This window comes from Mustela nivalis (genome assembly GCF_964662115.1).
Source record: "Mustela nivalis genome assembly, chromosome: 3".
NCBI lineage: Eukaryota > Metazoa > Chordata > Mammalia > Carnivora > Mustelidae > Mustela > Mustela nivalis.
The window spans coordinates 96,893,602-96,919,592 of record NC_139022.1 but is presented as its reverse complement, the minus strand read 5'-3'; the positions used below and the strand labels follow the sequence as shown (position 1 = coordinate 96,919,592).

Here is a 25,991-nt window from a genome sequence, read left to right as displayed (position 1 = left end):
TGTTCTCACTTGGGTTTCATTTCTGAATGTTCAAGTTTGAACTTGGAAAGAGAGAAAACCACATCCTTTGTACTCTCAATATATAGATGGAGTCAGTCAAGAGCTAACACAGATTTTCGTGCCGATTGATGTGGGTACAGGACAGCAGCCACAATGAGGATCTCCTGTATGTTTCTGGCATCCTCTCTCTCAATGGCCGTTTTTCTCCTGCTGATTCCTGGAGGTAAGACTGCTTCTCATCATTTCCAGCATAACCATTAAGCAAATGGAGCAGACTTTCAGCAAACTTTTGGCAAGATGAGCTATGTATAAGAGGAGATATTTGTTCCCCATGCTTTAATACTCTCCCTTGAATTCTATGTCTTTATTTTATTTTATTTTATTTTTAAGATTTTATTTATTTATTTGACAGAGAACACAAGTAGGCAGAGAGGCAGGCAGAGAGAGAGAGAAGCAGGCTCTGCACTGAGCAGAGAGCCCGATGCGAGGCTCGATCCCAGGGTCCTGGGATCATGACCTGGGCCCAAGGCAGAGGCTTTAACCCACTGAGCCACCCAGGCGCCCCGTATGTCTTTATTTTAGAAGGAAAAACATCCTTCCTTCCCCTTTAAAATTTCCTCACAAAAAATAATGGAACCACCAGTGTTTATTTCTGCCAATTTATAAATTTTCAAATTTATAAATGGATAAACAAAATAAGTGAATAAACAAAGATGCTTGAGTTAGGAAAATAAATAGTATCTTTCAGGAAGGGAATAGTGGTGTTCAGCCTTTCTTGCTGCAGAAAGTACATGGATGGTTTTAAATGGAAGTTTAAAAAAAAAAAAAAAAACCCTGATTTTGTCACCCAAAATAGATCAGGAATGACTTGAATTTATATCATTTCTCTAGTGTGTCCCTGGGAATGTCCCCACATTGACTGAGGGTATTGAGCGACTTCTCTGGCATTCTAAGTAGTAACCAACATGACTGGTTTTATATGAGCTGCATGGGCATCAGTTTCAAATGCTATGAAGCTCATGGCATTATCACAAGACAGGTTATACCCCCTGAGGGGCTTTAGACTTTTCCTTGAAAACCTTCAGGAGAGTGAGGACTGGTCTAGGACTGCCTCAAGTATGTTGACAGGTAGGCACTAGCCATGGCTCTAGCCCAAGGTCTGTCAGCTTTTGTACACGGGAGCAGTGGCCAGGGGCTGATGCAAAAACCTGTCTTGCCAGGAATTCGCAAGGAAGTTTGTCTTGCACCTAAAAATGAGAAGAAATTTTTAAAATAACAAGGTTGCTACACATATGGGTCAAAAGCGTGGGCAGACCATCAGCCTGGCATAGTAGGACTGTGTTCAGGCATGTTAGAGCCTCTGTAACATTGAAAACAGAGCAGATATTAAAAAAAAAAAAAATCCAGTGATATCTTTCCTTCAAAGGAAACAACAGAGAGGCTTGCTCCACTCTTCTTTGTTGCCTGTGGTCAGAGAGAGCAATGTGGGCACATAAAGGGAACAGATAAAGTAAAGCAAGACTTGATGCTCTGGACCAGTGGTCTTAACTGTCCTACACATTAGAATACTCTGAAGGGCTTTTTAAACAGTGCTTGCATCCAGCCCCAACTCCCAAGATTCAGATTTATTTTGATTCTGGAGAGGGATCAAGAATTGCTAGGTTCCAGAAGCTTCTCACCTGCTCTAAACTCTACCCCTGACCCTTTTAGGAGTGGTTGGTTGCAGATGTTGACTTTTTTTTTTTTTTGGAAGCTGTGTCTGTGCTCACCAAACAGATGATTTTGAAAAATAAAAATGAAGTTATTCTGCTGAGTTTACGATTTCTGCAGCTCAGAAGGTTCAAAGACATACCGTTGGGATCTTTACATACACGACTCACCCAAGGAAAATTTGAGATGGGGGTGAAGTTGTCAGCGTTTCTCTAAATTCCTTATCTTTTAACTTCTAGAGTCTAGTATATCCGCTTCCCAACACACTTCTGGAAATGAGAGCCCTTAGGACCACTCTCTTCCCCTTCCCTCACTTTCACCATCTGCATCTGATTGTGAACTTGGCAGCAAGTTGGCTCTATTAACGGGGAAACGGGTACTCTGCCCTAAAGGAGAAACCACTGAATCTCAGCCAGTGGTCAGAAGTATTTTAGAAGAGTCCAACAGCATTTGGCACAGGGGTGGAGGACTGAAAGCGTATCACAAAGGCAAAGGCACAAGATGGCTAAACCAGCATGAATGGGGTTTCTTGTGCGTAAGACTATTTTCTGTAATCATGAAACCCTACTCCTGCTCTGTCATCATGGAAATTTGATTAAGGCAGAGTTCTTTCCTTCCTTCTCCTACCTCTTTGGAAAAGGCCTTTGGTTTGACCATGCGTTTCAGTCCTCAGGTTGAAAGGGAGCTTCAGGTGCAACAGATACTCTTTGGTCCACTTAGGAACAAGGAGAATACCAGTGTCAATTAAACAGAAGTCTGACCAAAGAACTCATAGGTGGGACACAGCTAAAAGGCACTCTATCAGTTTATAAGCCCTGTGTTTTGGCAAGGACGGAAGGGCAATCTCAGGCTTCTGAAAGCAGCTCTGCTTCCCCAGATCAGTACTTAGCCAGAAGGGAGGAGGGTGGAGTGCCCTCAAGGTGGTCATCATCACTAGCATCTCTTGGAGCCACGGAGACCGACCTGATGGAGTGGGATTTACATTCCAATATCCAAACATCTCCATGGAGGGCGAGGGCGTGGGGGGGACCTGTCACCTAGGTTTCCTCTCCCAAGAGGGAAAACCATGTGTGGTCTCAGGAACATGGCTTTAGGGAGAGCTCTTTGGGGTGGGAGCTGAGAGGATTTGTCTTTTTCTTTTTCACAGATTTCTGTGTAGAAATTATTGGAGGAAATCAAGTGACTCCTCATTCAAGACCCTACATGGTGCTACTTAAAGGAAAAAAAGTCTGTGCTGGGGCTCTGGTTGCAAAAGACTGGGTATTGACTGCAGCTCACTGTGTCCTGTAAGTGCTCGGGTTCTAAAAATGTTTGTACAGATGTTCTTATTTGGGGGAATATTAATAAAGAGAATAAATATTCACTAAAACCACAGGAAGCTCACATTAGTATCTTCACATCACTTAAGTCTCTGGGAAATTGCTTTAACCCAGCAGGGAGTTTAGCCCAGACTCAGCCCCAAAGGATCAGACCCATGCGGGATCCACACTGGGCAACCACATGCTTGCTGTCATACTCGGCTAGAGCTTCCGGCTCTGAGTGCTGCAAGGCTTTGCTTCTGGTCTTGACTTCATGACTAGAGAGAATTAACCACAGTATGAAAGGGTAAAACTAAAGTGTCCCCTTGGGAGCCTGAGCTCAACAGTCAAGTAGAAATCTTGTTTCTTTTTTTCTTTTTATATTTTTAAATAACATTTAGCATATTATTTTTTTCAGGGGTACAGGTCTATGAATCATCAGTCTTACACAATTCATAGCATTCACCATAGCACATACCCTCCCCAATGTCCATCACCCAACCACCCCTCCCCTCTTACCCCCATCCCTCCAGCAACCCTCAGTTTTTTTTCCTGATATTAAGCGTCTCTTATGGTTTGTCTCCATCTCTGGCTTCATTTTGTTCCATTTTTCCCACCCTTCCCATATGATCCTGTCTTGTTTCTCGAATTCCTCATATCAGTGAGATCATATGATAATTGTCTTGCTTTGATTGACTTATTTTGCTCAGCATAATACCCTCTAGTTCCATCCACTTTGTTGCAAATGGCAAGATTTCATTTCTTTTGATGGTTGCATAGTATTCCATTATATATATACCACACCTTCTTTATCCATTCATCTGTTGATGGACATCTAGGCTCTTTCCATAGTTTGGCTATTGTGGACATTGCTGCTATAAACATTCGGGTGCCTGTGCCCCTTCGGATCACTACATTTGTATCTTTGGGGTAAATACCCAGTAGTGTGATTGCTGGGTCATAGGGTAGCTCTATTTTCAACTTTTTGAGGAACCTCATACTATTTCCCAGAGTGCCTGCACCAGCTTGCATTCCCACCAACAGTGTAGGAGGGTTCCCCTTTCTCTGCATCTTTGCCATCTGTCGTTTCTGGACTTGTTCATTTTAGCCATTCTGACTGGTGTGAGGTGGTATCTCATTGAGGCTTTGATTTGTAGAGAAAGTTTGCTCCTAATACTTTCCCTCTTCCTTTTCTGACCATCTCTCACATCACAGCCATCTCTTAACCCCCACTGACTACTATACTACCTTCAGAGCTCTTCCAGGCCTGGTCTTTCCTCCATTCTCATAATCAAGCCTCTAAACTTGGGCTGTCCAATATGGTAGCCACTGTCATATGGTTACATGAATTTACATGTGGATCTATGAATTTTAATTAAAGCTCAATAAAGTTACAAATTTATTTCCTTGGTGGCATTAGCCACATTTCAGGTCCTTGCTAGCCACAGGTGGCTAGTGGCTACCATTTTGAATGAGGCAGATGTATAGAACATTTCATCATTCAGTTGTGCTCTACTGAAACCAGTTCTAGTTTCTTAAGTGATACTCACATCAACTGATGTAATGGAAAAATGACAGTGAGACCGTCTGGTTGGTTTCATTTAGACTACGCTGTGAATGATGATAACCTTAATCATTAATACACCAGAGAGCATTTTTTTAAGTAGGACCAGTCCCCACAAGGGGCTTGAGTTTATACTCAAGGGGAGTATAAGGGGCACAGGCTCTACTGAACCAGCCAGGCACCTCCTGGGTATTTTGATTTTATGAATCAAAATGAACCTTTTGCAGGGAGTGAAAAAACAGAAAGGATCCTGGGTCCCTGCTTCAGATCACCATCCCTGCAATATACACACACTCAGTGCCATGCAAATAGGGTTCATGGAACAATCTATTCTGAAAGTTTTCCCTTTTAATTTTGTTGTTCTCTTACAAAGATCCCTTCAGTGCATTCCTCTACAATTACTGAGTGCCTTTTGTTTCCATCTCTAGACCCCTGAGATCTTTGTTTTCCAGCATTCTGCAACCTGATTCTGCAACTTGATTCTCTACCACAGCTCAAGGAGGGTGAGGGGGCACTAAAACCCTAACCCCTAAGATCCCAAGCCTTGGCTTAGCTGCTGTGGAGTTCTCTTGTTGTTTTTCAGCAGACCTAGTTTAGTGTGTTGCAAAGAAGCTGGTGATGATGATGACAGATTCATAAACAATTTTTGCACACACACAAGTATTGCCACAGAAAGTAGATTGACAAATGAGACAGTTAAGCAGATCATATGATATGCTGAGCTCCTAATAGAAAGAGTAAACCCAGTTAACAGTGTTGTGTCTGTTTCCAGGAACAAAAATTCCCAGATCATTCTTGGAGCCCACTCAATAACCAAGAGGGAGTCAGAAAAACAGATAATGTATATTAAGAAAGAGTTTCCTTATCCGTGCTTTGACCCGCACACACATGAGGGGGATCTGAAACTTTTACAGGTATGTACCTCTGATAGACTTCACAGTCACAGAACATCCCACCATCTGGCTGACTCCATGGAAATTTTTTCCTTGGTGCTCTGTGGCTATAGACAAGAGTTACATAATGGGGTCCTTGAAGGTGGGGCTAGAATTTAAGTAAAAATAGGACCATTTAAATGATCTTATTTTGTTAAGTCTTCATGCTTGTCTTCTAACAGCTGAACAAAAAAGCAAAAATTAATAAAAATGTGAGGATCCTCCCTCTCCCTAAGAAGGGGGATGATGTCAAACCCGAAACCACGTGTCAAGTTGCAGGCTGGGGGAGCATCCGCAATAACTCCCCTCAGTCTGACACCCTCAGAGAAGTCAATATCACCGTCATAAATCGAAGAATCTGCAATGATGAAAAGCACTATAATTATAATCCTGTGATTGGACTGAATATGATCTGTGCTGGCAGCCTCAAAGGTGGAAAAGACTCATGCAATGTAAGTAAAATAAGGTCCCACGTGTAAGTTGTTGGAGTAAGTCCCGCAGATAGAGAACCTGTAACATCAGGCTTTGTCTTGTCATGGTGTTGGCTTCTGCAAGGTCCTAGTGTTTTGTTTTGTTTTTTTTAACAGAAATTTGATAAAATCCCAAATAAATTAATGTAAGCTCATGTAAGTCATTCATCAGAGACTTGTTCTCATTTTTCATATAAACATATTCAGTTCTCAATTCGAAAATATGTAACATCCAGGAAAGCTGAAGTCAGGGCTCCTCTAAGGACTTCAATGCCCTTTTCCCCACCTCAGTCCTCCCCCCACCAAAATTTGCTGTCACTTAACCTAGCAAGTCTGACATGCCTGTCCTTTCCAAGCCTGACTAAGGATCTCTGGCCAGACTCTGCTGCTTTCTGGAGTCAAGCTCAGTCCCCAGGAAGCAAATTCCAAATGTGACCCATACAGAGACTGTGCAAGTCTCCATCCCAGAGTCCCCTGAGAGGCAGTGGGACAGGGCTCTGCTTAAAGATATAAGTAGCAGAGACACCTTAGAAAGTTTTAAGCTCTGAGTTTATCATTTCTCACTTTTCCCAAAGACCCTGTAGAACCTCCTCTGAAGAGAAGCAGTTGCAGTGTAGGTGGTCTGGGAGTTTGAATCAGAGACTGAAAGATCCAGATGTCTCCGTTCTTTCCAGAAGCTTGGCTAAACATCTAAAGAATCTGAATGGCTTCATTTTGGGACCATGGCTAGGCACATCCCAGGAAGAGATGACATTGGCCCTCTGCTCTTTTCCACTTTCTCTCCTTTGCTCTCTCTCCTCTCCTCCCCTCATCCACCATCTTGGCAATCCAGAAACCCAGAACCTTCCCACCCTTGGAAACACATGCAGAATCCTGAGGCCACAGCCACGTCCCAGCGTGCCTGTCCCCTCTCCACTGCCACCCTAGGGTCAAAGCTTAACCATCCTTTTGCCTTTCTCTTAGTGCCCAAGACTCTTTAGAATTGGCTATGATGGACTCATGATGAAAATTTCAGACCCTATGTGAAATATACCTTTCCAGGAGGGGTCCCAGGCTCTCACACACTTCCCTTAGTTCATGTACTCATAAGCCCAGTTTTTGCCTGAAAAGGAGGGATCATTGACGCCTTCACTTGGCTGGGAAGGTGTTGAGCACTCAGAGCCTGGCGTTTACAGAGCCCTATACACATGCCTCTGTGGCTTTCTGTCTAGCACTGAAATGCCAATTGAATATTACCCCCACCTTAAAAGACCACCAGAGACATGAGTAAAAGCCAATCAGCAAGGGTCGTTTATTGCAGGTTCGAACCTGGACCTCTGCGGCGCTCGTTGCTGATAGCACCGAGAGGTCCAGAGCTGGGTTGGTGCAGGGTTTTTATAGACAGGTACAAACAAGTTTCGGGTAGGGCTGAGCTGACTGATTGACAGTTTGAACAGGCATACTTGGCGTCAGTGAATTGGGTAACTTCTTTGTTGTAAATCTCAAGGACATTTGCAAACCAAGGGAGACTCCTACCTTGCAGGACTGTGATCTCTGCAAGTTAACTATTTATCGTTTTATGGCAGTCAGGGGTGCCTGAGGAATGCTACACATATGGAGGGAAGCAGGTGAAGGGGGGGGTGAAAGGCGCCAGCTTTTGCTTTGTCCTCAGCCAGCCTCCTGCTCCTTCAGCACCACCAATACTCCCTAAAGCAAGAGTAGTGAAATGACCACTTCAGGCTCTAGACCTCAATACATTTAAATATGCTGATTCTAGATTTCCATGAGAGAATATAGGGTCATACACTGGGTAGCACAGTCAGGAGGCATAAAGCAGTGACCTCAGCTAACTAAAGCCTCTCTGTTGGCAGAGTTCATTAACTTTGAAGTGTGACCACTGGTTTCTGGGATTTCCCATCTAGTGTCAGATGCTCCAAAGAGACTTGAGGGAGCAATTTCTGTCTATTTGACAGGGCGAAGGGGAAAGTTGCTTTGGTTTTGTTCCTTTAGGAAAATAGTTACATGCTAGAGAATCTAGAAGACATGATGCCTTATAAAACTAGAAGATATGATGCCTCTTTGCCTCAATATCCCGTCTGCATTTGACTGTTTTACCCTTTGCGTTATTAAGCATTTTAAGAAAATGACAAACAGGAGGGCTTCCCTTCTAAAGCAGAATCAGTCTTAAAATTGGTGGATAACATGAGCAGTAATACAAGTTTTATTGCATGTTCACTGGTTTATAAATAAATTGAACGAGCCAATTTAAAAATATTGAAACATTTCCAAACATTTGGGACTTTTTAAAAAAAATTTTTTAAAGATTTTAGATTTGACAGAGAGAGAGAGGGAACACAAGCAGAGGGAGTGGGAGAGGGAGAAGCAGGCCTCCCGCCAAGCAGAGAGCCGGACGCAGGGCTTGATCCTAGGACCCTGGGACCATGCCCTGAGCTGAAGGCATATGTTTAACAACTGAGCCACCCAGGTGCCCCAACATTTAGGACTTCTAAGCACAAATTTTCATTTAAGTCAAGATTGGTCTTAACTTCACAGTGAATGTTCCGCATTGAATGGAATTTTTTCCATCTCACTAGTGAACATATTCCATGCTGATCCCCATTACCTTTCTTGTTTTCCTCCAGGGAGACTCTGGAAGCCCTTTGATATGTGAGGGTATTTTTAGAGGCATTACTGCCTTTGGCCTTCCAGGAAAATGTGGAGACCCTCGAGGACCTGGCGTCTATACTCTTCTCTCACAGAAGCATCTCAACTGGACAATTGCGACTATGAAGGGGTTTGTTTAGCTAATTGTACTTCAGTGCATTTGTTGTCACTTCTTTTTTCATTGTTTGTTTCGAAGTAGTTAACATATAGTGTAGTATTGGTTTCAGGAGTGGAATTATGTGATTCACCATTTATGGGGTGGGCACTTGCTGTGACTTCTTAATCTTATTATAAATAAAATCAATTTGTGAAACTGTATCCATTTCTCCTATACCTTCAGTGGGCAGATCTGCACTGGCAAGGGGAAAGAGAGGAATATGACAACCTTACAGATATTGCAACAGAGAGGAGAGAGCCAAGGTCACCAGGGTCAACCATGCGTCAAGTGACATACATACTTTCCTCGAATTATCCACTGTCTAAATGGGGCCCAGCAGGAGTGACAATAAGGTCAGATCTGTCTAGTGACAGGCTCAGCAATTCTACAGGAAACAGGAACAGCCAGTGGAGCATTTGGGTTTAAAAGGAAATGCTTTTGGCCTTCTAAGGCCATTGCTCCACATCCACACATGCTATCTATCAATCTATCCATCTCTCTGCAAAAACCTGAGTCCAAGAAAGAAGTAGAAGGGGCAGTGTCTCACCGTGTTTTCCAAAGGCAGGTGAGAAATAGAAAATAAAATTCAATGGGACAGAAATGATGCACTTGGCAGACAAGAAAAGTATACAACAGAGAGTCAGCCTCCTCTCTCATGGGTTTGCATAGAAGCCTTTGATTATCTAGGTGATTTCTTGGTTCTCCTTAACCCTGAGCCTGGGTGGATCCAGCCAACACAATGGTTACAGGAGCTGCCATCACATACTAGGCAGTAAGTGCTCAAAGTCTTCCTTGAAAAACCCCTATGTTGTTATTCAGCACATTGAACTCACTGGGGAGTCGTCAGTTCAACAGCCACTTCAAAATGTGATTATGTGAATGGATTCCTGCAATTTCCATCAGTTCCTTTAGAAGTGTACATGCACATGCACACACACACAATGTATACCCAAGCCAAGAACATACATCAACACCAAGAGTTGTCTCTTTTTTTTTTTAATTTTTTTTTAAAGATTTTATTTATTTATTTGACAGAGAGAGATCACAAGTAGGCAGAGAGGCAGGCAGAGAGAGAGAAAGAGGAGGAAGCAGGCTCCCTGCTGAGCAGAGAGCCTGATGCGGGACTCAATCCCAGGACCCTGAGATCATGACCTGAGCCGAAGGCAGAGGCTTAACCCACTGAGCCACCCAGGCGCCCCAAGAGACAGTCTCTTAAAACAAAGAAGGAGCATAGCTCAATTACAAATCCTTAGCCCCACCTCTAGAAATTTTTATTTAATTGCATTCAATGAGACCGAGGACATAATATTCTTTATATAATCTTCCCAGTGATTTCAATATACAGCTGGTGATGGGAGGCCTTATACTAAAAAATGAAGTCTGGTGCTAACATCTAAAACAGGGCTCTAAGAGAGTCCCTAGGATGATATTGCAGATGCCTGCTATAATCCCTAATTCATAGTTAGAATTTTAATAGCAATAAGAGGATAGACTCTTCCCTACTGGCAACATTATAGATTTCGAAGTCCAATTAAAAAGTAGTTGCATAGAACCCTCAGTCATTACTGATGGAAGCGTAAACTGATACTTCTTAGGCAAGTTGGTAGTGACTACTTAAAACTCAATATCCTATGACCAGGCAGTTCCACACCTGGGTATATGCCGAACAGAAATGTGTGCTTTTGTCCACCAAAGAATGATTAAGAGTGTGCATAGTAACTTTATTCTTTTTCTAAAAGATTTATTTATTTTTAAAGGACACATGAGCAGGGGGAGGGGCAAAGGGACACTCTCAAAGAGACTCCCCACTGAGTACAGGGCCTGACAAAGGGCTTGATTTCACGACCTTGAGATCATAACGGGAGCCAAAATCAACAGTCAGATGCTTAACCAACTGAGCCACCCAGGTGCCCCACAACTTTATTCTTAAAGTCAAAATGGAAAATAGCTCAAATATTTATCCACAGTAAGATGGATTGACGATTGTCATACATTTATATGTGAGAATATTACACAGCAATGAAAAAGAAAATCCTACAGTTACATGTAACAACATGAATTAATATTATAAGCTTAGTAGCGAGTGAAAGAAGTCAAAAAGAATATAAAAGATGTGATTCCATTTATCTGCATAAAACAAAAGTATAGTGCAGAGGTCAGAATAATGGAAAGGTGTTGACAAAGAGTAGGTACAGGGAAGTCTTTAGGGTACAAGAAATGTTCAAGTGGATGGTATAGACTGATGCCAAGAATTCAAACCCAAGTAACATCGTCTCAAAACACTTCCTAGAGAGGTTAAGACTTTGATGAACAAAGAAAAGGAAGAGAGTAGTAGAAATTCCAGACTAGAAGAAAAGCTCTGACAAAAGCACAAAGGCAGGAAATCAAAATACCTAGCCCAGGGTTAACACAGGAAATGAGCAAGGATTAACATTAAAAGATGGGGCGCCTGCGTGGCTCAGAGGGTTAAGCCTCTGCCTTCGGCTCAGGTCATGATCTCAGGGTCCTGGGATTGAGCACCGCTTCGGGCTCTCTGCTCAGCAGGGAGCCTGCTCCCCTTCCTCTCTCTCTGCCTGCCTCTCTGCCTACTTGTGATCTCTCTCTGTCAAATAAATAAATTAAATCTTTTTTAAAAAAGTTTTTTAAAGAACATGTGCGCTGGGTGGCCAGTCCATTAAGAGTCTGACTCTTGATCTCAGTTCTGGTTTTGATCTCAAAGTTGTGGAGTTCAAGCCCCACGTTGTGTTCCACACTGGGCATGGAGCCTACTTTAAAAAAGAGAGAGAGAACAGTGGCCTGATCGAGACTTAAAAAAAACTTAGCAATTATCAAATCCAAAGTCCTATTCTTGTAAGTGTTATGACCACATGCAAGTTTGCTCAGTAGGTCTATGGCAGTTCTAGGGCTCAGGACCCTAAGGTTGAGGTGAGGGCTCTATGTAATAGGGAGTCATTGGGAGTTTCTGAGCAGGGGCTGAGAAGATCACCACCATACTTTTAGAAATGTAGCCTAACTGTGTGGTGGAGACCCATGAAGAATAAAGAGAGAAAAACAGAAGGAATTACAATGAAGTGGTCATCAGGTATTCAGGACATGACTAGAATGAAACAGAAGAGAACAAGGTGTGAGCAGATTAAGCATTGAATGGAATAATCAGGAGGTTCCCTGGATGATGGGTTGACCAAGATAGGGATGAGAGCAGGGAGAGGTACAAGGGAGTTCTACAGGGGATCTCATTTTGAGAGGAAATAATGGGCATGCTTAACATACTGCTTAGCATGTAGTGGGATTTTAACCAATATTTTTCAAGTGAATAAGGGATGTTTTTAATGTATTTGGTTTAAGCTAAAACAGAAAAGGATCTCAGAAAGGAAATATCCAGAGTCAGAAAGAAATATGAGACTGGAGATTGGGAGAAAAGTCAAGAGGGGAAAAGGTGTTTGGAAATCTCTGCTGTAGACATCTCTGCTACCACAGTGGAAATGCATCCCTAACCAGGAAGAGATAGAAAACAAGAAAAAGAAGGAAGAAGAAGAGGAGAATGAGGGAGGGGAAAATAGAGAAGAGGCAAAGATAGTATCAGGGAATGGAACAGGAGGAAGCAGAGCAAATAAGCCTGAGAAGAAAGGTCACGAGAACATTCACCTCAGGAAAAGCACGTCATCCAGTTTGATAGTCATAACAAACCCGTGGAGAAGAGAAGGCCACTGTCATTATTCCCACTTTGAAGTGAGGAAGCTGGAGCTCATGGAGTTGCTGAGTGACAGCAGCTCCATACACAGGCTGTGCCATCTGCTGAAGCAGAAACCACTCGGGTCTGGTCTGGACTCAAAGCCAGGTGCAGCACTCTGCCTCTGTGGCCTGTGGGAAGAAGGGAAGACAGCTCATGTCCCACATTACAAGGGCTGTTGCTGAGGTGGAGGGCCCCGTATCCCCTCCCAGGATGAAGGCTTCCCTGAAACCTGCCATATATGAAGCTGGCACTCCCACTGTGCCTTTGCTGTGGTAAACACCAGTCCGAGCTAACTGTAGGCAGCAACCTCAGGTGGCTGAGGTTTTGCTTCACTGGGTTTCCCTTTCAGAGCCCTCCCCCACTTTATTATTTTCCTAGGGCTGCCATAACAAATTACCACACACTGCTGGAAATAAGACAAATTTATGTTCTCATAGCTCTGGTGACCAGAGGTCCAGAATCAAGGTGTCGGCTGGACTGGTTCCCTCTGGAGGTTCTGGGGGAGCTTCCAACCCTTGCCCCCTATCTTTGATTTGTGGCCATATCACTCTGTTCTCTGCTTCTGTGGTCACATGGCCCTTTTTTCCATGTGCCTGTTCTCTTCTGTGTGTCTCTTTGAAGGATACTTGTCATTGGATTTAGGGTTCATCCAGGATGATCTCATCTCACAATCCTTGACTTAATTACATCAGTTTTTTGCTAAAGAAAATCACAATCACAGCTTCCAGGGATTTGACAAGTGGTGGGATCATTTCTAGCCCACCACGCCCCTCATGCCCCAAACCATTATCAGCTCTATCTTCTCTACTCCACAAGCACCCAGGAATTGCTACTGCTGTGCTCCAGCCACCCATCCCATCCTCCTGATCCCCGCCAAAAAGTCATCCTTTGGGACCTAAGTTTCAAGGAGATAATCAAATAAATTAAGGCAGATTAATAGGAAAGGACCCAAAAAGCTCTACCCCAAAACAAACTTGAGTCTTAGTTATGTAATTCTGGAGACAATCCACCTTTTTCTGTTATCTACCTGATCGTCTCCCAAAGAACATTTTGTGGAACAGTAATTCCATATGAAGTTGGTTAACAGGTATTAAAAAAGAAAACAGTGTTTCATGTTCACATTAGTTTGGGATCTCCAGGTTAAAAAAATAAATAAATAAACAGGATTCCTTATTTCAAGACTACTTTATTTGGGAGAAGAGATTATAATAAGCAGCATTTCTGAAACTTAGTTGACCAAAGTCATGTCCTTTTTTTTTTTTAAGATTTTATTTATTTGACAGACAGAAATCACAAGTAGGCAGGAAGGCAGGCAGAGAGAGAGAGGAGGAAGCAGGCTCCCCACTGAGCAGAGAGCCCGATATGGGGCTTGATCCCAGGACCCTGGGATCATGACCCGAGCTAAAGGCAGAGGCTTTAACCCACTGAGCCACCCAGGCACCCCAGTCATGTCCTTTTGACATGAACTTCTCACATAGCTCATGTTTCTTGGAAAATACTTGGCAAAATCTATCCTAACCCAACAGCGACGGCTAACAATCAAACGTTTAGGCCAAAGCAGACAAAACTGACTCCATGAAAGAAGGCTGGGGCCAGGAGGATGGAGGGAAGGAAAGAGGTTGTGTACGTTTTTGGCTGAGGAGGTATTTGCGGACACACATAAAATATAGCTAGGTTGGTAGTCATCTCATAGAACTAGTACAGTTTTCAATTCAAATGAGATCTGGAATTTCAGAAATAATCTTGTGTTCTGACATCAGAGTCTCAGGAGCAAAGAGTATGTATATATATATTCCACTGTTGAAGGAGACATTTCTTAGACATGGGAATTTTTTTATCCACACACATCATGCCCAATGGTCTCCTGGCTGCTCACGCACACATACACACACGGGCACAGGCACCCATGCCCCCCAAAGAGACGTGGGTTTGACTCTAGGTGTGTGAGTGCATTAAAAAAAAATCTAGATTCATAGATTCAAAGCAGCTCCCTTATTTTATAGATGAAAAAAAATTCCCGTAACATCAACTGCCTTGTCCCAGGTCACAGAGCTAATTGATGGCAGAGCCAGAACTAGAATCGAATTCAGTGCTTTAACCCTTTAGCCCATTCTCCAGTCCCACAGCAAAGAAGAATCTCTTTTCCTAGAGAATACCACTGCTCCTTATTTTTTAATTAAACATTTATAAATTAAAGCAATATAAATGAAAACCACTTAATTTAGTTAGGATAAATATAGACTATTACATGAATGTTTTAAAATTAAACTTAAGAAAAGTGAATTCAATAAATACAGTAGGTGATAAATATGCCTTCATTTTTTTATTACAATGTGTTGAGATGAAGAGAAAGAAAGGGAAAAAAGTAGAAAAGGAGTAATAAAGAAAAAAAAATCCAAATCTTTTCCAAAGCAGGTTTTGAAAAATGTCTTTACTTTTAAAAAAATGGAGAACTGCTTCCAAAATTTGTTAGGAAAATGGAGTTTGGATTAGAAGCAGAAGCATTCTTTTTTTTTTTTTTTTAATTAACATACCCTCTAGTTCCATCCACATTGTCGCAAATGGCAGGATTTCATTTCTTTTGATGGCTACATAGTATTCCATAGTATATATTATATTCCATATATATATATATGTATATATATATTCCATAGTGTATACACACACACACACACTACATCTTCTTTATCCATTCATCTATTGATGGACATCTAGGCTCTTTCCATAGTTTGGCTATTATGGACATTGCTGCTATAAACATTCAGGTGCACATGCCCCTTCAGATCACTACATTTGTATCTTTAAGGTAAATACCCAGTAGTGCTGGGTCGTGGCTCTATTTTCAACTTTTTGAGGAGCCTCCATAGTTGCACCAGCTTGCATCCCCACCAACAGTGTAGGAGTGTTCCCCTTTCTCCGAATCCTCACCAGCAAGAAGCAGAAGCATTCTTGAAACACTTCTCTCCTATTAGTGAAAATCTTAATTTACTAGATTTAGTGGGAAATGCCATCTTTACCTCAGACCAAGGCCATCCTTTAGGATTCACATCCCTAAATTCCAAGAGTATTATCACTGAAAGGATTTTGTTTGAAAGTTTTGTGTTCTTCATGCAGCAATCATTATAAAGGAGACCACCTATCAATGCATGTGCTAAGGACTATGAAACCAAATCAAAGGCCAGACCTCACCTACAGGTTAGAAAGTTACATATTGCTGCTTCAAAGCTTGTAAATTACAACTTTTGGAAGGTGATGGGAAGAATGATCTTAAGTTATCTTCCTTCTCCAGTTAGATGGGGAAAACCTCTTTAATAGAATTCTTCCCCCAGAGAATCATGAGTGTGGTTAACAGGGTGAGACAAAGGAAAGGCGTGGCCATAATCTAGAATAGTTTTTTTCTAAGCTTTATGACCACAATCCACCTTTCAAAACTACATTTTATGTTGCCACCCCATATTTAAACACGCATATGGTATTGAACAACTGTAACAAAAGTTTCACAAAATAATGCCTTCTTCTACATTGTTTCCATTCCCTGCTATTCTATTTCACCTGTTTAATGCTAACCACCTGATGTATGTTTATATAACAATCACCCTGCTAAACACTGGGAAATATGCCCGTGGGAGAGACTACTGGGTCAGAGATGAGCATTAGTGTCTGAAAGCTGGAAAGTAACTGCATCTTCTTTAATCATAAACGTTAAGGGAAGAAAAGGTTAAATGTACTCTTTGGAATTTTGTCTAATATCAATGAAAAAAAGCGCAAGACATGACGACTGAAGAATTCATAACTCGTCAAGGCTAGGAAAGAAAGAAAATGTACCAGTTAAGTTCATTCTTTATTGCCAGTATCAACAAATTGACTCCAGGATCTTTCAGAGGTCCCTACCTCACTGAAAGATCTAACTATCTACTGGAATTGCAGTTTTGTAAAGAACCAGGTTTAAGGCTTCATTAAAAATATTTCTCTAGGGCGCCTGGGAGAGCTCAGTCAGTTGAGCATCTGCCTTCGGCTTAGATCATGATCTCAGGGTCCTGGGATCAAGTCCCATGTCGGCCTCCCTGCTCAGCAGGGAGTCTGCTTCTCCCTGTCCCTCTGCCCCTCCCCCACCTCTCATGCTCTCTCTCAAATAAGTAGAATCTTTAAAAAAATAAAATAAAATAATTTCCCTAATCAGAAAACATATCCCATGAATTACATATCTTATGATTTAAAATATACAAAGGATCAATTCATGTCCTTCGTACATTCAGGCATGGCCACCCAGGTAGCTCTGTCAAGAGCTGTCTACATTTTTATTTACCAAATCACACAGTCTAACAGCTTAAGGATATCAAAGTCGTTCTGAGGTCAGACAGACCAGCAGAAGCAGGAAGTCTTTCTGTTAAGTGCGTTTTGTTGTTGCCAAATAACAATCTCACAATCTACAAAGAGAGTCACGGTATTATCACTATGGAACTCTGTATACATTTGGTGTTTTCAGTCTGTTTCTTCCCACTAAAGTATGGGCTCCCTGAGGGCAAAGATGATGTCTGTCTTGTTTACATGTATGTCCTCCTCACCCCCAAAAGTGCCTCACACACGGTAGATGTGTATTGAATAAACCCACGCATTGTAGCACTCCTGGGTTTTCTGCAAAATAAGGAAAGATGAGTTATGATGCTAACTCCAGAGTTCAAAAAGCATTTGGAAACTCTCCCTGACCATCACTCTTCATCCATGCATGTATGCAAGAAGGAGAAGACAGGACCATTGTAAGCAATGAACAGTCTGAGTCAAATTCAGAAATACTCATCTATGGACACCCTGAGGTGGGGTGGATGTAGGTCTTTTTTTCCTGATAAAATAAATACTTTAAAAAGCCAGAAGAGACCTTTTACTCAGGGCTTTTCCTGCCAGTGACAGCTCACTTAGCAATGGGAACATGCATTTTAGTCATCTGTGTGCTTACCCAAAAATCCACGTGACCTGGTCAGACCAGGACAGGCCCACACAGTCACATCATTCTTGGGACTACCTTGGCCGCTTGCAATCTCCCTTGTCTTAGGTAGCCAGATTAGGGAACAAATCTGTAATAATGGCCAAAAAAAAATACAGAATTATGGCAATGTCTGATGCATTATGAATATATTCCAAATGGATACCAGGTGATATGTTCTGTCCACATCCCTCCTCCAGTCCACAGCTGGGGTTCAGGTGTGAGAGGAACTATTTTAGTTTTAGGAAAGTTGATCCCAAGCCAACAGAAGACTAAGCATACAAATAGGTTTGGGTGCAATGAACCTACGAATTTGAGCACAGTCAAAGCAGGGCTGAGAAAGAAGGAAAGTGTGGGAAATAGAGGGGGAAGGAAAAGACACACACATCAACCCATAGAGAAAGGTTCTACAAAAACAAACTGCCAAGAACTGAAGTCTTTATAGACTCACAAGTACAGAGAGATGTGTTTGGGTCCTATGCTCTAACAGCAATCATTTTCACAAGGGTCTAGAAGATCAAAGAGAAGGCAGACTCCAGCAGAGATATTTACCTGTGAGTCTGTGCTTGGGGTCTGGATGCTTTGCCCAGTATTTATGTCCAAGACACGTAAGTGTCCATCTTCCATGCCGCCTCCAACAGCAAGGACTGCAGACTGCCAGGGACACCAATCCATGGCCTTGAAAGTTCAAATAATCACACAGGCAGCTCAGGCTTGGAGGAAGTGAACTTGTGAAGGTGACACACTTCACACCATATACCACGGCTCTCCTGGAGCTCTGATCTAAAGGCAGGAGCAAAGGCACTCTCTAGAGATTACTTCTAAGGGACTGGAAATCACCTATTAGGTGCCTTACTCAAATTTTGAGAACAATTTGCCAATATTTTAAACAAAGAAAAATCACCCAATAATATATTTTAAAAACTATACTCAACGTGTCCTATGGGGTAAGAATCTGCTGTTGGAATAGGTGACATGTGCCCCCTGGAATCTGATGATGAAATGAATTTTTCTCTCATTTGTCTACCTGTGTCTTTAGGTTCTAGGTCAGAGAAGAAAGGACAAAATGGAGCCACACATGATTGCTTGCACCCCCAAAACTCTCATGCATTTCAGTTCCTAATACATTTCAGAAAGGAAAATTGCTGTTGACTTACTTCCTTATAAATGACTACAGGTAATCCTGAAAAATAAGGTTCAGTATTGCATATTTATGCTGACAATTGAAATGATGAATAGCACTAATTTTAAAGGACAGTCTAATAAATATTTCCATTGTATTTATCCATGTATCCTTATCTGTGCGGCCATCCTGCCATTAGCTGCCCAAGGCTTGGCTCGCTCAGACTTCAGAGGCTCTTGGTTCAATTTGCTGTATTTCTGACAAGGCACATAAGAAAGTAACTTGTTTTGCTTGTCTTGGGTTTTTCACACGTTGGGTTTTTGGTTTTTTGGGTGTTTTGTTTTGTTGTTTTTTGTTTGCTTTATTTGGTTTTTGTATTTTGTTCTCAGAGCATTTTATATACATTTTCCCTAGATTTCTCTCAAATCATTAAAGATGGAAATTTGGACCTTAAGTCATTCTTAATGTCCTGTGGATATTAAAACCATAAGCCAGAGTACTGAGCCACTACCATGCATTAGCAGCTGGTAGGACGCATTACACCCTGTATCAGGAAACTCTGTGTTAACTTGGTAAGTTCTCATTCTAACAAATTTGTTCATAGGTAATAAAGTAGAACAATTTCTTTGTTCTGTGAGTGATAACTATTCTGGGACAATGTCGAGGTCAAGACATATATCTGTGATGCCAAAGGAATGAAAGTATAGGGTTTTGTGGTTTTTTTTTTACTAGAAATAAGAATTTAAAATACAGAGAAATAAAAAAATATATTATGCTTGATGGAATATTGGTTTAACTCTGAAGCTCCTTTTCTCCTCCTCCTTTTCACAGTGGGTTCCTTTCGGGAGTGTGAGTTCAGGTAGGTCTGGACAGCCAGTGTGCCCATCTGTCTGACCACAGTTACTGCTGAGAAATGAGAAGGTGCCCAAAGTCACACCAGAGTTCTGGGACTTTTCTATCAGAGTAACAAGGAACCATAGTTTCTTAATCAGTTCCATCTGGGAGGATCTGAATTTGAAGCTGCTAAGAGCCATCTTGCCCACAAAATGTCTGAATGAAGAATGAAACTCAGCAGAGAAAGGCAGAGCCAACAGCCAAAGAGAAAGAGTTTTAATGACATCATTTAAGGCCTTAGGTCTGGACGGTATTGAAAGCAGCTGTATGTACCCAGGACTCCTCTGTCGAAAGAGAAAATATATTTACATTTGTTTGCAGAAGCTCTCTCTTACCTCTGGTTTCACAAAATCAGACACATGGGGGGTATAAATAAGGTTGTCTTTCAAGAGAATGATGGCAAAATCCAAAACAAATTCCAGGGGAAGAAAAATCTCAGAGCATTAGCTTAATGGCTTTGTTCTCAGGTGTGAAGGATGCATCTCTGAGTGGACAGCAACCTGGAAAGCTATTGGATGTCTTACCTTGACTGCTGTAGGTTGGGCTATGACTTTCAGGGGTTGAACCTGGGCTTTTGCACCGGGATCATGGGGCCATATCGTCAGCAGACCATCACTACAGCCACTGGAAAGCAGCCTGCCATCAGGGGACCACTTGAGAGCACAGACAGCTTGCTTGTGGTGAAGCGTTCCAACGTGATGCTGGGTGACCCGAACATCATGATGATAAACACAGCCCAGCCTCGACCCACTGCACAGAGGTAAAGGGGCAGGTTCCTGACAGAAAACTCAAGCCCTGTTGCTAATAAGCATTTGAAAACATGAAGGAAAGCATAGTTCAAACCACCAAAAGACCCCATCAGACAGATTCGAGACCCAGTTGTTGAACATTCGTTGGGTTAATAAGGATAGAGTATTCTGCCTGGGTGACTATTCACACAAGCGAAAAATATTTCTGTGGCAAAGTTTCAAATGTGGATAATGAGGTGCTATCCTTTGAGAGATACTTCCTTTTTTTTTTTAAGATTTTATTTGTTTGTTTATTTGTTTGTTTGAGAGAAAATGAGAACGCAAGCAAGAGAATGGGGTTGGCAGGGGCCGAGGAAGAGGGAGAAGCAGGCTCCCCACTGAGCCGGGACCCTGATATGGGGCTCCATCCTAGAGTTCCTTGATCATGACCTGAGCCAGAGGCAGGTCACCCAAGCACCGACTGAGTCACCCAGGCACCCCATTTTGACAGATATTTCTAATGACTTCAATATGATGCAGGCAGCTATGGAAATGATAAATTTTGAAGATTTCCATATTTCCCCAGGGGGTTCTTTATGTACTGAACATACGAAATATGTTTCTGGAATTCAGAATATTTCGTATTATCTCAATGCAATATATATTTATAGTGAAATGTCAGAGATAGAAATGTATTATTTCCTTTTTCTGTTAAGCTACAAGTCACTATTAATTTTGTTAATGCCACTCATGTTGAAAAAGAGTATAAACTCTCTGAATGTCATAGCAAACTGCAGTGTGATTCAGAATCAGGAGATAATGTCTACTTACTGGTAGCGATTTGGATCCAAAGAATGGTAAAGATTATATCACTTTATCAAAGATAATGAACTCCTCCCAGACTAATTTAATTTTCTCCAAGGAATAAGTAAACAACTACCTACAATTATTTCTGAAATTTCTCAAAATCCAGTGTCATCTTTTTATTTATTTATTTATTTATTTTAAAGAGTTTTGTTTATTTGACAAAGAGAGCACAGGTAGGCAGCGAAGCAGGCAGAGGGAAAGAGGGGGAAGCAGGCTCCCTGTTGAGCAGAGAGCCCAATACGGGGCTTGATTCCAGGACCCTGAGACCATGACCTGAGCCGAAGGCAGAGGCTTTAACCCGCTGAGCCACCCAGGTGCCCCAGTGTCGTCTTTTTTTTTTTTTTTTTTTTTTTTTTTTTAAGATTTTATTTCTTTATTTGACAGAGGTCACAAGTAAGCAGAGAGGCAGGCGGGGGAGTTGGGGGGTTCAATGTGGGGGAAGCAGACTCCCCACTGAGCAGAGAGCCCTATGCAGTGCTCAATTCCAGGACCCTGAGATCATGACCTGAGCCGAAGGCAGAGGCTTAACCCACTGAGCCACCCAGACACCCCCAGAGTTGTCTTTTTAAAAATGATCAGGCACCACACTGAACAGCCTTCTGATGAACAATATGGGCTCTGTGGCCAGACCACCTGGGTTCAAAGCCTGACTCTGCCCCTTTTACTAACCATGTGACCTCAGGCTAGTGTCTCAGTTGATTCAGCAACAGGTTGGTTGGAGATTAGAAACAACTCGACACAGAGTTACTGCAGGGATTAAAACACAATTATCGAGACGACGGCTGCGGCGCGCCGGGCGGAACTTTCCAGAACGCTCGGTGAGACGCGGAGGAGCGGCGGCTACCCGAGCTGCGCCCAGCAACGCGCTCCTTCCCGCTCCCCCACATCGGCCTCGGCCCTCTCACCGGCTGTAGAAAATGGTGAAAGAAACCACTTATTATGATGTTTTGGGGGTCAAACCCAATGCCACCCAAGAAGAACTGAAAAAGGCCTACAGGAAACTGGCTTTGAAGTACCACCCTGATAAGAATCCAAATGAAGGAGAGAAGTTTAAACAGATTTCTCAAGCTTATGAAGTACTCTCTGATGCAAAGAAAAGGGAATTATATGACAAAGGAGGTGAACAGGCAATTAAAGAAGGTGGAGCTGGTGGTGGTTTTGGCTCCCCCATGGACATCTTTGATATGTTTTTTGGAGGAGGAGGAAGAATGCAGAGAGAAAGGAGAGGTAAAAATGTTGTGCATCAGCTCTCAGTAACCTTAGAAGATTTATATAACGGTGCAACAAGAAAACTAGCTCTGCAAAAGAATGTGATTTGCGATAAATGTGAAGGCCGAGGTGGTAAGAAAGGAGCAGTTGAGTGTTGTCCCAATTGCCGAGGTACTGGAATGCAAATAAGAATTCATCAGATAGGACCTGGAATGGTTCAGCAAATTCAGTCTGTGTGCATGGAGTGCCAGGGCCATGGGGAACGGATCAGTCCTAAAGATAGATGTAAAAGCTGCAATGGAAGGAAGATAGTTCGAGAGAAGAAGATTCTAGAAGTTCATATTGACAAAGGCATGAAAGATGGCCAGAAGATAACATTCCATGGTGAGGGAGACCAAGAACCAGGACTGGAACCAGGAGATATTATCATTGTTTTAGATCAGAAGGATCATGCTGTTTTTACTCGGCGAGGAGAAGACCTTTTCATGTGTATGGACATACAGCTGGTTGAAGCACTGTGCGGTTTTCAAAAGCCAATATCTACTCTTGACAACCGAACCATTGTCATCACCTCTCATCCAGGTCAAATTGTCAAGCATGGAGATATCAAGTGTGTGCTAAATGAAGGCATGCCAATTTATCGTAGGCCATATGAGAAGGGTCGCCTCATCATCGAATTTAAGGTAAATTTTCCTGAGAATGGCTTTCTGTCTCCTGATAAACTCTCTTTGCTGGAAAAACTCCTACCTGAGAGGAAGGAAGTAGAAGAGACTGATGAAATGGACCAGGTAGAACTGGTGGACTTTGATCCAAATCAGGAAAGACGGCGCCATTACAATGGGGAAGCATATGAGGATGATGAACATCATCCCAGGGGTGGTGTTCAGTGTCAGACCTCTTAATGGGGCCAGTGAATAACACTGCTGGCATTTTATGTGCAGTAGTGAATGAGTGAAGGACTATAATCATAGCTCACTACTTGCTATTGTTTTTGTTTTAATATTCAACTATAGTAGTGTTTTAAAAGTTAAATGAAGAATAAACTCAAATATAAAAGCTCAAAAAAAAAAAAAAAAAAAAAAAACCACAATTATCCACACAAAGAGTATAGCAAGCCTGGCACACATTACTCCAAAAATATTAGCTGCTATTATAAGAAAGGATCTGTTCATGGATAATAAAACCAAATTTAAACAACACAGACTGTAAAAGGAATTTAAATAGAGAACTGACCTCACTATAACAACTTTGCACAGTAAATAATTAGCCCTTTACCTGGTATTTTGTTTAAGCAGCTTTAAGTTTTACCTATAATCACAAGGTACTGAAATCTTAAGTTTATATCTCAGGTACCTAAAGAAATTGTAAAAGACCTTGGAATTTATTTAATTTAAACCTACCTTAAGAACTACAGTATAAAAATGAATGGCAGTGGTGGGGCACCTGGTTGGCTCAGTTGGTTAAGCCTCTGCCTTTGGCTCAGGTCATGATGTCAGGGTCTTGGGATCCAGTCCCGCATGGGGCTCCCAGCTCAATGGAGAGTCTGCTTTTCCCTCTCCCTCTGCTGCTCCCCCTGCTTGTGCTCTCTTTCTCTCAAATAAAAAGTAAAATCTTTTTAAAAAGTGAATAGCAATTGTTAAAAGTAAATATGTAAGATCATACGAACAAGTCACTTAAACTTTCTGGTTAGTTAGACTAAATCAGTAGTTCTCAAAAGTGATGAAGCATGAGCATCACTGCAGAAATTAGAAATGCAAATTATCAGAGCCCCTCCAGACCTACTGAATCAGAAGTTCCTGGAGATGGACCAGCAATCTGTGTTGTAAGGAGCCCTTCAGGGATTGTTGATGGGTCCTCAAATTTGAGAACTGTGGAACCGGCTGATCTATGAGGTTCCTTCCAGCTCTAACATCTGTGGATCTATGAATGGGAAATGTGCCCCAGAAAGCTTACCATATTCCAAATTATTGATCCTGACAGCATTAAATACGTGTTTTCAACAAAATTATCCTCCTGGTAGATATTACTTGGCACAGAGAAACTTTTTTGCTTAAGCAGAGCTTTACCTTTTGTCTGAACAATTTAGTGGATCCTGAACCTCACTTTCCAGTACCAGCACATGGTGCAGGCACATAGCAACATGGTGCCTGTGGCCAATGGACCACTTACATCACCAGAGGAGCTGGATATTCAAGAAGGTAGGATCATAACTGCCTAACTAATATCCTGTTTGGCTGCAGTTGGTTTTGCTTTTGCTTCTGGTTTTAAATATTATAGTTCTGTTCACTCAGTCCCCATGATCCCTCGGTGAGACAAATATAATTCATTCCATTAAGATGCTTCTTACCTGCTGAGAATACAGTCATTCCAGCTCAGAGCCCCAACCACCGACAAATGACCAAGCATATTTCTCAGCCGCTTTTTAGTTACCACATCCCATAACTGAAAACAAAAAATGAATAAACAGTTACATAGCTTTGTCTTTGTCACAGTCCACTGTCTTCTTAAAGGCCTGATAGCAATTAATGTTGCTACCGCCAGCCCTTATACTAAGGGAAAGCTCAGCTCCTTTAACCCTGGGCAGCATTTCTCAATGCTGTCTGTATATGACATCACCGATGGGGCTCGCCATTCATGCTAGCCATTCTGATTTAATAATGGAGGTAGAATCTGTGGATACAGGGTTTATTTTATGACATTTGCTTTAAAGCTCCCCAGGTGAATTCAATGGGCAGCCACAGCTTGAGAAGAGCTCTCACATTTCTAGTTTCATATCTGGAAATCCACTGACAGGCTAAGAGATTCCTTTCCTGCCCTCTATATACGATACTCTGACCAATATGAGAAATGAGAAATGAGAACTTTGGTGTGAGAAGAAATCGTGATATAACCTTCATAGCGTCCAGTATCACTGTAGAGATGAGAAAGCAGTGAGAGCCATTTTGTGACCCTCCAAAGTCACACTGAACACATGAGCAATATTGTTTACAGTATTGTTAGTAATAATAATACATGAGAAGTTAAATAGATTGATGGAAACTGGGTAAATTTCCATTTTAGAGAGCCTATCAGAAAAAAAAAATTATTCATTTTAAGTAACTCTACTCCTGATCATAGATTGAGGTGAAAAAGGAGAGCTGAAGGTTATCTTCCTCTCTCTGAAGTCCTAACCCTGGGGATTCTACAAACCCAACTTTAATACAAGGGAAAAGACTTTTAGGTGCACCTGACTGGTTCAATCAGAGCAGCATGCCACTCTTGATCTCAGAGTTGTGAGTTCAAGCTCCACATTTGGTGTAGAGATTACTTTAAAAAAAATAAAATCTTTGGGGGAAAAAAGACTTTTAAAAAGGTAAATATAGGGGCGCCTGGGTGGCTCAGTGAGTTAAAGCCTCTCCCTTCCGGTCTGGTTATGATCTCAAGGTCCTGGGATCAAGTGCCGCATCGGGTTCTCTGCTCAGCGGGGAGCCTGCTTCCCCCTCTCTGTCTCTGTCTGCCTCTCTGCTTACTTGTGATCTCTGTGTGTCAAATAAATAAATAAAAATCTTGAAGAAAAAAAGGTAAATACAGCAGAAGGACATTGTGTGAAGAAAAAAAGAAACAAAAGCTAGGTTGAGTATCCTTAAGTCCTTATAAAATGTCAATCAGAAAAGAACCAGAATCCCATATCTTCTCACTCCCC

At 42.0% G+C, this 25,991-nt stretch overlaps 3 protein-coding genes across 3 annotated transcripts in view; 2 read left to right on the top strand and 1 right to left on the bottom strand.

Moving 5' to 3' along the window:
* The first annotated feature begins 19 nt into the window (after window positions 1-19).
* Window positions 20-8,935, top strand: GZMA (granzyme A). The gene is made up of 5 exons (XM_082726013.1): window positions 20-223; window positions 2,858-2,996; window positions 5,345-5,486; window positions 5,687-5,956; window positions 8,596-8,935. Exons 1-5 carry the CDS (start codon window positions 154-156, stop codon window positions 8,755-8,757), a joined length of 783 nt encoding a protein of 260 aa, XP_082582139.1. The 5' UTR covers window positions 20-153; the 3' UTR covers window positions 8,758-8,935.
* A 1,761-nt stretch (window positions 8,936-10,696) lies between these two features.
* The window catches only part of CDC20B (cell division cycle 20B), a 48,101-nt gene continuing 32,806 nt past the window's right edge, over window positions 10,697-25,991 (bottom strand). The window contains exons 8-12 of the mRNA XM_082726005.1: window positions 24,657-24,751; window positions 20,030-20,255; window positions 18,041-18,166; window positions 17,462-17,579; window positions 10,697-12,635 (exon numbers count right to left, since the gene is read on the bottom strand). Of these exons, the coding sequence (XP_082582131.1) occupies window positions 12,520-12,635; window positions 17,462-17,579; window positions 18,041-18,166; window positions 20,030-20,255; window positions 24,657-24,751 (681 nt within the window). The 3' untranslated portion in view covers window positions 10,697-12,519. The remainder of the gene's footprint in view (window positions 12,636-17,461; window positions 17,580-18,040; window positions 18,167-20,029; window positions 20,256-24,656; window positions 24,752-25,991) is intronic.
* LOC309861711 (dnaJ homolog subfamily A member 1) lies at window positions 21,880-23,335 on the top strand. The gene has a single exon (XM_082724854.1). It carries the CDS (start codon window positions 22,018-22,020, stop codon window positions 23,209-23,211), a length of 1,194 nt encoding a protein of 397 aa, XP_082580980.1. The 5' UTR covers window positions 21,880-22,017; the 3' UTR covers window positions 23,212-23,335.